This window comes from Pongo pygmaeus, chromosome 11 (assembly GCF_028885625.2).
Source record: "Pongo pygmaeus isolate AG05252 chromosome 11, NHGRI_mPonPyg2-v2.0_pri, whole genome shotgun sequence".
Lineage (NCBI taxonomy): Eukaryota > Metazoa > Chordata > Mammalia > Primates > Hominidae > Pongo > Pongo pygmaeus.
In genome coordinates, this window is record NC_072384.2 from 65,613,555 (window position 1) to 65,630,491 (window position 16,937).

The 16,937-nt window shown below is 33.9% G+C and overlaps 1 protein-coding gene across 1 annotated transcript in view; it reads right to left on the reverse strand.

Moving 5' to 3' along the window:
• The window catches only part of SCN1A (sodium voltage-gated channel alpha subunit 1), a 142,484-nt gene that overhangs the window by 79,067 nt on the left and 46,480 nt on the right, over nucleotides 1-16,937 (reverse strand). The window contains exons 2-3 of the mRNA XM_054478114.1: nucleotides 10,299-10,391; nucleotides 5,943-6,255 (exon numbers count right to left, since the gene is read on the reverse strand). Of these exons, the coding sequence (XP_054334089.1) occupies nucleotides 5,943-6,206 (264 nt within the window). The 5' untranslated portion in view covers nucleotides 6,207-6,255; nucleotides 10,299-10,391. The remainder of the gene's footprint in view (nucleotides 1-5,942; nucleotides 6,256-10,298; nucleotides 10,392-16,937) is intronic.

Below are 16,937 nucleotides of genomic sequence, written 5' to 3' on the forward strand. Positions count from 1 at the left end.
TCTCTTTTTTTCCACTGCTGTGATTAGTGCTATGACTGCAAATCCAAACTAACATGGCAATGGGCCATGGAAACTCACTGGTCTAGTTTTAAAACTAGTCTCTGCTACTTAATAGTTTTGTGATCTTAGGCAAGTTATTTAAACTCAGTTTTATTATTTTTAAATAAAGACAAGAGCTATCTTGAAAGAATCTGTGGATTAAAAAAGAACAGTAATTATACTGATATTATATGTAGCATGTAGAGTACATAGCTTTTTTTTTTTTTTTTTTTTTTTTGCCTGCTTGGGACACCTTTTCTAACAGTTCCTCTTCTCTTCCTTTTGGAGTAAACCTCTGCCCCACTGTCTTCCCGTGTGGCTTGGTGGAGCTGACCCACCCCTTGGCAACACAGGTTAGTATGTGACAGAGACCATCCCATACCAAGGAGACCATCACATACCACTGGCCAAAGTGAGTGGTTCAGAGGAGGCCATGTGCCCTAATTAGACTCAATTCTAGGACAACTGCTAGAGCTTTTGAGGAAAACCTGAGCCTTTTTTCTTTCTTCTTTCTTGTTTTAGTGAGCAGAAGATAGTAGTTACAAGGCTGTAAGATGTTAGTTTAGCACCACTGGTGGCTATTTCTGCCATCTTGTAGAAGAGCCAGCCTGCAAATGAAGCCAGCATAGGTGACAGCAGAGCTGACCATGGAAAAGGACTACCCTCATGACATTGTCTGAGGTATTGGGTATTTTGATATTAAAACCAGATTCACTAGGCACATTTCCTTTATTTTTCCCCAAAAGTTGTTTCTGTTGGGTTTTGGAAACTTTCAGTTGATGGATCTCCTATTGATATGGCAGATACTCTAAAAATGCCAGGCATCATTTTATTGATCAACATCACCATCTTGGGACTGTTTCTGAGACTGAGACAGAGACAGGGAGGTGATAAAGGAAAAAGAAGCACAAGGAAGAAATAGCGCATAGGGAGGAGAAAGATTGGGAAGTCAACTACAGGGTCGTGGATGTAAGGGAGAGTCTGGGTGACTTGTAGTTTTACAGGAGCTGATGATAAGCAAAGAACAACTACACACTGGGGACTGCCCATATGACAATTCGTGAAATTATAAGCTTTTAATAATCATCCTGTTTTCTGATTTCCCATTAATTACTTTTGCAAGAAAAACTCCATAATCCCAATTAAAAACAAAACAAACTCTCTCCACCCAATTTAACAACTAAAAACTCCTGTGGCAGTGATAGACCAAACATGAATTTGAAATCACAAATTCATATATGACTTCTCATGGAGCCCAACAAAAAGAGAGTGTGCATCTTTTCAGGACAGTTGATAGCAAGAGAGAATAAGGTAGCAAGACAGAATAAGCAAGAGAGAATAATGATCTATAGGACTTTTTAAAGATGAATACGTTTCTGCACTCCATAATTAACAAACATCCATTTTTACTACAGATCTAAAATATCTCATTCTATTTCCAGTAAACTGTCACATTGTTAAAATGATATTTTCTTCCATGATAATAATGAGTCATCTGTAATTTTAACAAGAACATGAGAAGGAAGACATTTTCTGTAATAAAAAGTGGGTAAAGAATTTGAATGTAGGGCCAAGTGGTACAAAATCAGCCCAAGCTATGAAAGGAAACTGTGAAAAAAAGTCCCATGAGGGGAAAAAAAGGTGTGTTCACAAGCTAAAATGTGCCTTGCTACACAGCTAAAGTAAATAAACAAACAAAGGGAAACCAATCTGGAATCATGTTCTAAAGACCACTGAGTCAGAGCTAACACGATATGAAAAATACTGTCGCCATGTTATGATAGCATTTTTGTCCCCTGAGTTTTTAACCTGGAACTCTGAAGGCTTAAAACATCTGAGGATCTAAAAACCTTCTAATGCTTCTATGCATCAGGAATGTTCATGAGATGGTTGCTACTATTTCTTTAGTTACTACTACAATATTACTGAACATGGATTAAACTACTTTAGCAATTTTAGTAGAATATTTGAACATTACATAATTTGTACATCTTAAACTGGGACAAAGAGGATAAAAATATATGGGTATATGCCATTGGAAAATATACTCTCCGCAGTGACATTTTTATAAGCTCACTGACATTGCCTTTGTAAAAGATTACAGAGAGCTTCAGTGTGGTAGTTGTGTTTTTTCTATTCACATAAATTCCTTGCATGTACACTACTGCACTTTAACATAAAATATAACATAAGGAATGGATTCTGCAAATATTTTTACAATTGGCTTGTTTTGTCTATTCCGTATAGTTGAGAAAGAAACCAGAGTCTTTGTATACTGATGCAAATGACACATTAACTATTGTACTAGAGTCCCACTTTAGGGAAATCACTAGTCTAACTGCATATTCCATTTCACTCAGGCAAACCTAATCCACACCTCCAATATCAGCATTAGTGGAAAATCTCATCCTAATAAACATTTTCCCTGGTGACATTTCCACTATTCGACCATTTAGCTGTGTCAAGAGTACTGTGTATGTGTACTGCATTGTTTTAATGAAGATCACCCAGCCAATCTCAGATAACCCAGTCACTAAAATAAAATTAGTCATCGAATATTGAAAGAAGTATTCATTATTTTTAAAAGGTTCAGATTTTTCCAAGCATTCCAACTTTAGTCAGAGCAAATTAATTCAGTTTAAGAATATTTTTCAATACTGAAATAAACCAATTAGAAAAGAAAATTAAAGGCAGAAAAAAGTGTACAGGCAATTTATAAAAGTCTTAAGACATAAAAATGCAGAAGAAGGAAATTTCAAACACATAACTCAATCATGTGTTCTAAGCACACCATGTTTGTTTTTAAGGATTTCAGCCCTGCAAAAAGCTTCATGTGCATTGCTGTTGAATGACTTACATTTGAAGATTTGCTTGGTGTCAGCTCAATGTAAAAGCCATGAGTATACCTTACCTTGGGGAAAACTCTTTCCTGATAACAATATTTCTCTTATCAGGTTGTTCTACTTGCATACTGTGATTTGCTCCAAAATGCCAAAATGCTTTTCTTTCCTCATACCATGTGCATTTGAAGACAAGAACAGAAGATGTTAAGAGCAAGTTTAGACGTGAGCCTAACAAAGTTTATAAAGGTTTCCTCGACACAAGAATCTGGCTGTCACTTCATCAGAGTTAGCCTTTTACCCTCAGTTTTAAGATGTTTCCTTTGAGTATTTTGAAAATGTTTGCACAATTTTGTTTTATATCTGTCTTTATATCCTTTGCTATATATAATTCATTATAAACCAATTATGGACCATCTTCTTTAGGGACATCCCCTCGAGACAATCACTTTTATCAGTCTGAAAGCTTTTTAATTAAAAAAAAAAAGATTGATTGGATGTTCTGGTTTCCAGATGAAGAATGTCTACCTTTGTCAACATGCACTAGTTTGGTCTTTCTCAAAACATTCATTTACTATTTCACAAATAAGGACCCAGCATAGGAGCAGAGATACTAAATTTCTTCCCTGTTTGATTAAGGGATAGGTGTGGGGTGGCTTTAATAATTTTTAGATGGTGATTGCTACCAAAGAGGTGAGGACTGGGTGTCTGGGGGCAGCAAAAGGCCTGTTGAGGATGGAGCCCACTAACACATCCCAAGAGCAGCCTCTGAATAAACTGGAAGTATCCAATGGCTATAAATACAGCAGCATACTCTATGCTGTGAATGAATTTCTGCCTGGAACACATCAGAGTTTTCACTTCAATGCTGAAGTCATTTTAAATGAATTAAAATGTTTAGGCAATAGGATTATCTGCATTTTTACTTTTCTTATACAAATAAAGTCCTCGTAGTTTGCTTAGTTTGGGCTTTGGCTATTCAGATACATTAATTTCCAAAGAGCTGATTAAATAATAAAGTGCAACTTTTCTCATAACTTAAATGGCAGTTATGAGATTAATAATCTCTTATCAACTAAGATTTGACAATATGGTGTTCAAAAGCAAAGTTAGAGGAAAATGAAATACATGGAAAATGATCCATCCCTTCCTCTACTGTAAAATGAATAGATCAGTTTTTAAAAAGGGAAAATATGTAGTGATTCCTAATGTAAATCCTAGTACCACTGTCAACTGATAATTTTAAATGTAATTTAGATTTGTAGATGGTGTAACATTAAAGTTGTATAATGTTTAAAAAAAAAAAAAGAAGGGAAAATACGGGCTGGGCGCGGTGGCTCATGCCTGTAATCCTAGCACTTTGGGAGGCCGAGGCCGGTGGATCACGAGGCCAGGAGATCGAGACCATCCTGGCTAACACGGTGAAACCCCAACTCTACTAAAATTACAAAAAATTAGCCAGGCGTGGTGGCAGGCGCCTATAGTCCCAGCTACTCGGGAGACTGAGGCAGGAGAATGGCATGAACCCGAGAGGCGGAGCTTGCAGTGAGCCGAGATCACACCACTGCACTCCAGCCTGGGCGACAGAGAGAGACTGCGTCTCAAAAAGAAAAAAAAAAAAGGGAAAATATGTTATACCTAAACTGACTATATCCTGAAAAGTTAAAAAAAATCTGAACCTAAGGCTAGTCCACCTTTTGTGACGCTCTTGCCTCTGAAACTGTAACTGTCAATCGGAAGTGATTTATAAAACTGCCTCAAATTCACATATTACAAATGCCAAACTTTTGCATGCATTTGGCAAGGACTAACTTCACACAGAACTGGGCCAGAAACAGAGTCCCTAAAAGTTTAGCGGGTATTTTAAGGTCCAGGTCCAACAAAAAAATTTATTTAATTACAATCTTTGTGCCCTACCTTTCCACTAAGATTCACAAACGCATTGTGTCAGGTGAAAAAGAACAAAATGTTATGAATCACCTAACGTCATACATTTAATTTAAAATCAATGCAATAATCTTAAAAAAAATTTTTATGCTTTTCTTTTTGGTTTGGTGAAATGACAGTCATAATGAACGGTTGGATGCTTAATATAAGATTAATTTCAAGCGTGGATATTAAAAAAGCACGCATTCAAATATTGTTTATAGGTTCTTCAGGTTATGACATTTTTGTTAATTCTTGCCAATATTAATACATTAATACCAAAATATTAAATAACTTGTAAAATTCTAGTTTATGTAAAAATGTTATTTTACAGGTAAAAAAATTTCTTCAGGAAATTAATTGATTTGTTGTTTATAACATGACATAGAAATTGCAAACCCTTGTGGCATCAAATTTGTTTGCATGAAAAATTAGTACTAATATTTTCTATAGTCTTTATAACTCATGATTTTGAGATTTCCAAGTATTTCCAAGTACAGAAAGTACAAAAAAATTGTATAGTAAATCGAATCTGTGGAGAGAATCTGTCAATTTGTTAAATTAGCTGCCTCTTTTTTTCCTTCCTTCCTTCCTTCCCTCCTACCCTCCCTTCTTTCTTTCTTTTTTTTTTTTTTTGACACAGTCTTGCTCTGTCTCCAGGTTGGAGTGTAGTGGCGTCATCTCGGCTCACTGCAACCTTGGCTTCCAGGGTTCAACAAGCGATTCCCCTGCCTCAGTCTCCTGAGTGACTGGGACTACATGCGCGTGCCACCACGCCCAGCTAATTTTTTGTGTTTTAGTAGAGAAGGGGTTTCACCATGTTGGCCAGGATGGTCTCAATCTCCTAACCTTGTGATCTGCCTGCCTCAGCCCCTAAAAAGTGCTGGGATTACAGTCTTGAGCCACGGCACCTGGCCTCTTTTTATTTGTCATTGTGCATTTGGGACAGTTGCATATGTTATGATACAATCAATTCATTTCTCATGTATATGCATAAACCACCCACAAATGTGTTTCATTTCTTAAACAGAAGGATACTTAAGATTTTGTGCTAATTTGGCATGTGTTGGTGCTACAACAGTCCAAGGAATGCAGTAGGCAATTAGCAGCAAAATATGCCTGATAAAAAACACTCACTTTCTTATTGATATAGTAGGGGTCCAGGTCCTCCAGGGGCTCTGACACCATCTCTGGAGGAATGTCTCCATAAATAAATGGAAGGTTCTTTCCAGCTTCCAAGTCACTATTTGGCTTTGGGCCATTTTCATCGTCATCTTTTTTGTCTGGTTTGGGATTCTTAGCCTTTTCTTCTGCAATGCGTCTTTCAATAGCCGCAAGAGATTCTCTGGTGAAGAAGTTGAAGCTGTCAGGTCCTGGTGGTACAAGCACTGTTTGCTCCATCTTGTCATCCTGCACATTTTAATTACCATTTATTCTGCATATGAAATTCCTAAAATAAAAGGAATACAGATATTTTAAAGAGAGGACTAAGAGATGTTAAGATAAATAAATTCTTGTCATGAAACATGAGCTAGAGGATTTAAAGTCTGTTTTCTCCTTAAATTGAAAGGTGATTTCTAAAGAAAAAATTTTAACACAAATGGTTTCTGTGTTGAGTTTAGTTAAGCATCACTTATTTATTAATTCTTGTGCTTTACTGATACAGGAACTGTGCCATGAGTTTTAAAAGTGGTTCAAATATGGCCTTAATCAAAGTACATTAGGCTAATTACCACTATATCACTAATGAGTTATTCAGTCTGTGACACACCCAGAAGACGGAGACTGTGCGTATAAAGACAAAGGATAGCTCATTTAACAAGGATGAGGGGAAAAGGAATTGTCTCTGAGAGGACATAAAATCTAACCCTCTAGGTCTGAGAAGTGATTACTGGCCAAGTTAGTCAGGATAATTTGCAGTGACCAACCTTAATGACCAATCAAATAGTTATTGCTGTCTTGACTGGGCTTTCACCTCTTCTAAGATTTGAGACAACTGGAACTATGTCCTGCTCACTTCATTAGCCATGCATGGTTGGCTTACTTGAACACATAAAGATAAAGACAGTCCACAGTTGGACAAATGTCATTTATGTGAGTAAGAAGGAGAGGAAAACTAGGCTGTAAAGAAATTACTAGATGGAGGTGGGGGTGGAAGAAGATAGCTGTAGGTGCAGAGACAGCAGGATTCTCCTGTTTCAAGAAAAATGATTAGAAAGAAGTCAGGGTGCCATAAACTCAATAGAAACTGAAGTATTTTTCTTTACTGAAGCAATAATGAAATTCTTGCTGATTCTATCGTCCTATAGTGCTAACCATATTATGAAGGCCTGAGGCAAAACCGTCAACCCCATACAGCAGAGTCAGACCTGATCTGATGCCAGACGCCAAATCCCAAATGTATTGTTTTAAGGCATATTTAATATGAGCTCAGATTTCACAGATATTACTGAGCCAAAACATTCCAGAGCCTAAGCTGCCACTTGGCCGTGAATTTTATTTGGAGACTGCATTAACTCATTTAAGGTCAGCAAGCTATGGTACAGTTAATTACAGCTTTGGTGTATATGAACTACAGTAAGAAAATTGCAGGCATAATTATTTTGTGAGGGACAGAGACCTCAAATTTCAAGGAGGTTCTCATTGCTGTGAGGTTTATAACCATATTTTTCAGAGTGGATGATCAAAAGAAGGGAGGACTGAAGTTTAAATTTGTACCCTTAGTCTATTAAGTGAAGTTTTCAGTGGTTCTTAGAACTTAACCTGCAGTTACTTAGTACCTGCAAGAATAGGTTGCCTGTAAATCAATGAAAACTGAATGTTCTGTCTACAGACTCTGGTTCCCATACAAGGCATCAGGAAAATACTAACATTTATTTTTTGCAAATAAAAGTTTAGGGATAACAAATATAGTAACTTTTCTCAAAAGGGAAATAAAATATTCTGATGTATATGTATAGTTTTTATCTTAAATAGCTTTTTGATAGAAAATATGTGTAAGTGATATAAATGCAAACATCTAAAAGACAATGCAGTATAATATCTTGTTTTTACCTTGTTTCCCCAGGCCCAATTCCCCTTACTAGAGGCAACCACTGCTACTTATCTCCCATATATATTTCCAGGTATGCAATAGGTATATGCCAGAACATGAGTGTATGTATACATATTCTATTTTAAAATACATATTCAAATGGTATCTTATTATACAAACTGTTTTCCACCAGCATTTTTTACTTAAAATGTATATTAGAGTTCATTTATCTTAATTTTTATAGATTTGACTCCTACCTATTACTGGCTACGTGGGTTTCCATTGCATGTTATGTGCCGTAATTTATTTAACCAATTCCCTGAATGTGAGTATTTGGGTTGTTTCCAATCTTCAGCTAATATTGAATAAAGTTGCAAGTAATACATTTTTACACACATACTTTCAAATATATGTGGATATATTTATAAAATTAATTTTTAAAGGTAGACTTGGTTTTGCACAGAATGAATATTTATTTATGATAGTTACTGCAAAACTACTTTCTATGGAGTTTGTATGAACTTATTCTCCTGACAGCAATGTAACAGAGTGCCTATTTATCCTCACCAATATAATATGTTATCATATTTTTGATATTTCCAATCTGACAGGGACAAAGATGAGAGCATATTATAATTTTAATTTGCATTTGTCTTACTATGAGAAAAGTGGAACATATTTTTCTTATACTTAAGAATTATTTTTTATTTTCTTTCCTGCAACTGCTTATTTAAAAACAGCCCATTTTTTCCTTTTATTTTTTTCAATCTATAGCATCTTTTAAGACAAAATATTAGCCACTTGATTTTTTGATGTGTGGTCTTTTAAAAATATATGTTTTTTGACTTTATGGTGCTTTGTGTTACAGATTTTAAAAGATTTAATTAAAAATGTTAAAATTGTTAGGTGATTATCTAATTCTTCTTTGGCTTCTGGATACTGTATAATGCTTAGAAAGGCATACAGAGGGATGGGCAGCAAGGGGTAGGAAAAAGGATATAAAATATATACATACACACACATGCATCTGTATCACCTTTTCCTCTTGTATTTTTAGTATTTTGTTGGTTTAATGTTATAAGTTTAAATATTTGATCTATTTGGAATTTATTTTCTATATGGAGTGAGGTAGAGATCAAAGAACAACTAAATAAATGCAGAGATAGTCCATGTCTTTGGATAGGAGTGTTCAATATATCCAAGACACTAGTTCTTCCCAACTTGAACTAAAGGTTTAATTTAATCTCTGTCAAAATCCCAGCAGTTATTTTGTGGATATTGATAAACTGATCTTAAAGTTTATTTGGAAAGGCAAAAAACCCAAAAGAACCAACACAATGTTGAAGAAGAACAAGGTCGGAGGACTGACACTAACCCAACTTTAAGACTTACTATAAAGCTGCAGTAATCACAGTGTGGTACTGACAAAAGAATAGATAAATGGATCAATGGAATAGGATAGTGAGTGTGGAAGAAGGCCCACATAATTACAACCAACTGATCTGTAATAAAGAAGCAAGGCAATAAAATGAAGAAAAGATAGTCTTTTCAACATGTATTGCTGGAATAACTAGACATCCAAATGCAAAAAAAAAAAAAAATGAATCTAGACCTTACGCCTTTCACAAAAAATAATTCAAAATGGATCACAAATCTAAATGTAAAATGCAGAACTAAAAAACTACTAGAAGATAATATTGAAGAAAACCTAGTTGACTAAATTTGTTGATAACTTTTTAGTTTTCTGTTTTTCTTGGAACTGTCTCATCTTCATATTTGAGTTCTGGAATATTTCTGGTGATAATCTCAGTGCTATATATTTGTTTTTGGTTTTCTAGGAGTGATGGTGAGGAGGAATTGTGCCAGCTTGCTTCTTCACTGCCATTTTGGAACCAGAACTCAGGTGATGACTTTTGAGATATAACACCAAAGGCACGATCCATGAAAAAAAAAGAATTGACAAACTGATATCATTAAAATGAAAAATTTTACTCTGTGAAAGATATTATCAAGAGAATAGGAAGGCAAGCCACATACTGAGAAAAAATATTTGCAAAAGACATATCTGATAAAGGAGTGTTACCCCAAACATGCAATAAATTATTAAAACTCAACAATAAGAAAATGAACAATCTGAATAAAAAATGAGCCAAAGACCTGAACAGACACTTCACCAAAGAAGACACACAGATGGCAAATAAGCATTATGAGAAGAAGATGCCCCACATCATATGTCATTAGTGAAATGCAAATTAAAACAATAAGATAGCACTACACACTCATTAGAATGGTCGAAGTCCAGAACACTAACAACATTAAATGCTGATGAGGATATGGAGCAATAGAAGCTCACATTCATTGCTGGTGGGCAAGCAAAATGGTACAGCAACTTGGAAGACAGTTTAGCAGTTTCTTAAAAACCAAACATACTCTTACCATATGATCCAGCAATTGCATACCTTAGGATTTAACCCAAAGGAGTTGAAAACTTATGTCCACACAAAATCCTGCACATGGATGTATACAGCAGCTTTATTCATAATTGCCCAAACCTGGAAGCAACCAAGATGTCCTTCAGTAGGTGAATGGATAAATAACCTGTGCTACATCCAGACAATGGAATATTACTCAGCATTAAAGGAAATGAGCTATCAAGCCATGAAAAGACATGGAGAAACTTTAAATACATATTACTAATTGAAAGAAGCAATCTAAAATGGACATACAGTATGATTCCAACTATATGACATTATGGAAAAGACAAAACTATAGAGACAGTAAAAAGATCAGTGATTGCCAGGGCAGTGAAAATACTTTGCATGACACTGTAATAGTGGACACATGTCATTATACATTTGTGCAAACCCATAGAATGTACAATACCAAGATTGAATTATAATGTAAACTATGGACTTTGGGTGGTTATGATATATCAATGTGGGTTCATCAGTTGTAACTGTATACAATACCTAAACACTGTCTTTAAAATAGCTCTTGAATCAAAGAGGACTTTGATTCTAATACATATAACATAGCACATATGTTAAAATATACCTATATACAATATAGGTATATTTGAACTGCATTTAATTTGTTAATTTAGGGAAAAAATTAATTTTCTTCCATTGTATTTTTTCTCTTCTAAATAGATTATTTTTACAGTAATACATATGTGCTACTCTGGCGCAAGATATTGATAGTAGGGGGAGGCTCTGTGTGTGTAGAGAAAGGGGAAACTATATTTTTGGCTTAATTTTGCTGTGAATCTAAAACTACTGTAAAACTAGTCTATTTCAAAGAGAAAAAGTACAATGGAAGAAATGTTTCTAAATACAATGTAAGCATTTTTTAAAAGCTTTGAATAAACCAAAAGTAAATATAAATGGATGGAAAGGTATATCCTATTATTAGATAGGAATGCTATATCATAAAGATATTAATTTTCCCTAAGTTAATAAATTAAATGCAGCCTTTGAAAAATAATCACAAAATTCATATAACTAGAGAAATCTATTTGAGACTTCATGTGGAAAAATAAGCAAACAAGAATAACCAGAAAATTCTTAAAATGAATTTTGGTTTCAAAGTCCTCACTGATGCAAGAACTATTTAAAAAAAAAGTGTTTAAAATTTTCAAATGATAGATTTTCCTCCTAAGTTTTAAATTTATGTTTAGTTTTATTACACTATGCTCTGATAATGTAGTTCATACCATTTCTGTTTCTTGGAATTTATTGTGATTTCTTTTTATCCTAATAGAGGTTGTTTTTAAAATGACTTTTCTAAGAACATTAAAAAGAAACTTATTCTTTATTTTAAAGCAGTAGAGTTCATTATGCCTCAATTATATTGATCTTATTTCTTATCTTATGTAGACCTTCTATGTCTGTACATATTTTTTTCTACTTGATTGTTCCAAGTTGAGAGAGGCGAATTAATGTCTATTTAATGTGTATTTATTTATTGTGGTTTCTGTCATTTTTGTTCTATGAATTCCAATGCGGTATTGTTTGATGTGTAGATAACACTTATGATCAGATCTTTGGAGTGAATTGAACCCTGTACTTCCTTAAATGGCCCTTGTTTATCCTACTGTAGTTTCTTCCGTTTAAAGACAACTTTGTCTCATAGCATATAATGACTTTAATTTCTACTTATTTGCACTTATCTAGAATGTCTTTTTCCATCAATTCAGTTTCATCCTTTTCATTTCACTGTCTTAGCACTTTCCTTAATAGGTATATGTTTAGATATCATATATAGGTATATTTTAACATATGTGATCATTATGACAATCACCGTCTTTCAAACAGAGTGCCGCACTTGATGTTATTGTCCATGAAGTTGTGTGAATGGACAGAAACAGTTACTAAAAGCCTTCCTATTCTCCAGAAATACTGCATTTGAGAAAAGCTCTCTAAAGAAAATCTCCCTGGTCACTGGCTATCATTTACTGGAGAAATAAACAACCAAGAAAGTAGAAGACATGAATTCTACACTGACAAATATGATCAGTTCAAATGTATTATATATAATTATAAATTAGTGAAGATACAGGAATTATATTCACATGTCAGCAATATAACCCATATTATAATGAAATCATACTGATACTAGAAAAAGTATTTTTTTTTAACTCTAAGTAGATCTTCCATTCAAATGCTACCTAAAAATAAATTATGTTACATTAGTTATAAGAATAAAACCCATTAAAAATCTCATAAGGTTAATTATGAAATACCTAAAAAACTGTCAAATGTCATTCAATATTAATATTTTTCAGTAATATTATGAAAAAATGTTCTAAATTACATTTGAAATCTGTACTTATTCTATTAAAATACAGAAATAAATCATGAATTTTCCATTTACACTTGCAAAGGAGATTTCACCTCTTTATTCTAAAAATTTATAACAGAAGACTTAATTGTCCTAATTTATGAAAATACATGTCACTAGATATGGGGTAGTAACCTCATAGAATCTGCAGTTTTGGCTTACAGCTTTCTCTTTTCATAAAAACTAGCATTTAAATATTTGGTTACATAGAGGAGACCTTGCTCCTTTCAAAAGAGATAAGACAATGAAACTTTCCTAACAAGAGAAGACTTCAAAGAGAGAGGCCTTTTCAAGATGATTATGGTTATGCATTTGGACAAAATAAAATTAAGAAGAGAACAAGAAACCATAGCTAGGAAGAAAAAGTAACAAAGTGCATGTTAGCAAACTTCAAATCTGAAGGAATTTTAAAAAATATTGGAAATAAGTAGAGTAGTGGGCAATAGAAAACTGGAAGAAGAATGATTCTTTGGAAGACAAGAAAAACACATTACAAGTGGAATTCAGTTAGATAAGCAATCCTGAAGAAGACAGGAAAAAAGTAATCCAAAAGAAAATGAAATTGAAGTGAGAGACCATGGGGGAAAAAAAAAGATTGTGAGAAAATGAAGTGGAAATTTTGAGTGGAAAGAAATAGTAAAGTAATAGCAATAACATGACCAATATCAAATAACGTGGACAAAAGAATTATAAGGAAAAATTTGTTAGAATATACAAATAATAAATAAATATATAATATAATGTGGTAATATCTAACTGAAAGAAAAAGAGGGAGGTAAATCTGTAGCACTATAATTACAGATTACATTCTCGGGAGACTTTACAAGATCGGAAAGTTAATACTGATAATATTCAGTATCATTTCTAAGACTTTACTAATTCATTACTTATAATAAATGTTCTAGTACCGGATGAGGTTTTTGCTTCTGGGCATTATATATCTCTGTTTCCCATAGAAGAGGACACATGTATTACATTCCGGACTTGAGGAGGCGTTTATCACAGCCAAAAGATGTTTACACTTGAGGTGACTGGGACTGGTGAACCATATGGCTTTGGTGACCCTCAAAGTGCAGATGGAGGAGCTTTATTTAAAGCAATCCTAACGCATGAAATCTTACAGTTAAACTCCCTTGGGCATCTGCTTTTCTCCGGTCAAACAGAAATATGTACAATAGCTCACAGTGAAGTATTTCATTTTCCTTGTGGCATTTCATGCAGAAGTCTTAACTGTAAAGGCAACCTTATAAATGCTTTGTACCCGAAGAAACTGGCCTTTTATAAGTAAATCATTATGCAGTTTCTTCCTTTGGAGAGCAGCTCCGTGTGGCTACTTGGGCCTCTGTGGTTAGATCTGTTTGGTTAATGGGCTTTTGGGCTTTCACACAAAGCTATACTCTCCACAAACTTCTGTGAGATAAAAGGGTGATATCTGTCTTAGTCCTCTGATTATTTTTTCTTTGTTCAGAACCTGAGAAAGATGAATGAAATTTAGTGTTTCCCATCCCCGAGAGACACCCAGCATCCACAACTTCACACTCTGATGCCATTGTGTATTTATGCAAGGAATACCATAACTAAGGTAATGTCTTGAGATTTTTTGGTTCAATAATGTCATTAAATTCTATGTTGTTTGTAAAGCCTAAAAGAAATTCCCCCTCCTACTCCCCCGGTCTCTCCCTACAACCTGGTGAGACAATTCTTTCATTTTCTCCTCCCAGTTTCCACTGCTATTGTTATGATCTATTAGAATAATTGCTATTTTTTTTGCCTTATCTGACCCTAGAAGTGATTTACAGGGAAAAAAATTACTAACCAATTGATTAGCGAATTGAATATAAAGTGCAGCTCTTAATGGTTTATTCACAGACAAGAATATATATAGTCCTTAATGTGATAGTATTTTGTTGTTGATGTGGAACAGTGTTAGTCTATAATACAGGCTTTCAGGCAGAGAAGACCTAGTTTACCTTGACCTCTGAACTTCTGAAAGGTTGAGTAAGTTATTTTAAGAGAATTAGACAAAGATAAGTAAATCAAAACCAATAAATGGCAGAGATTTAAAAAAACAGAGATTAGTCTATTCCTCTCATTTAATAGAAAACAAACTGAATCAAAGAAAAATGGGCAATTTCTTTGTTTAGAACTTATGTGCTTCCTACTTTCAAAATAAATATGTCATTTGTGCCAGGTTACACAGCTTATTAATGGTGGGACTTAAATCAGAACTTTTATTTTCTAACTCCCAAACCAGTGTCTGCCAGGTCCTAATAGTTATGAAATATGTTTTTAAAGCTAAATAAAATATATGAAAATATAAGTACTGTGTTAAAATAGTATTTATCTACTGTAATTGATCTAGGTCTCTCCAAGGAATTTATATTACTCGGACAGACCCAAAACAAATACAGTAAGTAAAGCATTCTGGCAAAAATGGAGACTTCAAAATTTTGAAAAATGGGAGACTCCAAAATTAAAAAAGAAGATGATTGTAATATTCAAGTTTAGAATTATATGATGCAGGTTTTAATCCTGCTGAACTATACCTCCACTGTCAATTTATGTTTTACTTCCATTATGTTTTATGTGTTGCTAAACTGGATTATTTCTAGTTACTAACTGAGCAGATGGCTTTATATAATTTATCTGTAACTCCAAAGTTTGATATAGTTATGCAATATTTATATATCTTCACCACCTTATAATATATAATCTGATGTGGAGAAAAATTATATATCTTCAATTCTGTCTATAAAGTAGTTTAATATCCATACTGAAGAGAAACCAAAAAGACTTCTGCCAAAATGCTTGCCATCTCCTTGTAAAGAGCTATTACTATTCTGGGGACATAAACCATCTGGGCATGACAATTTGTGAAGTGTTTCAGTTCGTTTTGTAGTGTTCTTGCCACCTACTTTACAAAAGAATGTTACGCCAATAATAATAAAAATAACTAGGTAAAGTGTTATTCTTACTGTTGTGCTCTCGCATAACTATTTTTTAGCAGCCAAGAAAGAAATTGGTTTTTACATAGAAATCCCAAACCTAGAAAGTATTGTTTTATAAATTTCTTTTCTAGAAATAATTTGATTTGGTGTAATTATAATTACAAAAATATTTCATTTGATTTCTCAATAAGCCAATTTTTAGCAGGTTGGGGTTAACAAAAACAACATATTTCAGCCATATGTTTAAAACTTTTACATTTAAAAATAACTTTATTATCTACCCTTAGTTTTTCATGCCTTATGCAAACTGCAGTTAAAATAAGGTCAGATATCTAACATATGTCTGTATCTATATTTGTATACTTCAGGGGTATTTTTCAAGACACCCTAAAAATAAACTAAGAAGTAAAAAAATCACTCAATCTACTAGTGACTCTGTCGACCTGATATAAAAAAACTACTTTGTTCAAATTGAGTGCATCACTTATTACTCTGTTGTATAGATGGCCTATATTTACTTGAGATGCTAATGTGAAGCTAATACAAAGAGTGTGATAAAAACATTATATGTTGAACTAAAATAAAACATTGCATTCTAGGCATGTTTGGAATCAAGAAATATAGAATATTTAAATGTCTTAAAAAACTGCACAAATATTGGGACTCTTTTGCTTTGTTGTATTATTATTGAGAAAAATCCCTAGAAAAATAAAATAGGACATAAATTTCTAATCCCATCAGTTGAAGTTAACTTTAAACATAATCCCAGTTTGGCAATATGTGTGGGGCAGTATTGATGAATACCAAATAGAAATATGTAGCCTCCTTTATATCAGCTGTCATCTGCTTGAACATACTCTTGTAGCCCAAAGCCTTGTATTCTTGCTGGGGAGAAAACTTTCCTACTCAAAAATAGTTCTAATAGATATTATTCTATCTCTAATCTTATTTTTCTTTGCCTTATGATAATTTTTTTTTTAAGAGATGGGTTTTTTCTCTGTTGCCCAGGCTGGAGTCAGTGATGTAATCATAGCTCACTACAGCCTCAAGCTCTTGGGCTCAAGTGATTCTATCTCAAGCTAGAACTACAGGTGCACACCACCATGCCTGATTAATTTTCTTATTTTTGCAGAGAAAGGGTGGAGGGGGGTCTCACTATGTTGACCAGGCTGGTCTGGAACTCCTGACCTCAAGTGATCCTTCCACCTTGGCCTCCCAAAGCTTTGGGATTATAGTTGTGAGCCACTGCACCCAGCCTGTGTTAAATTTTCTTTGGCCAAAGAGTTCATTGAGTCTAGTCTTTTGGGCAAT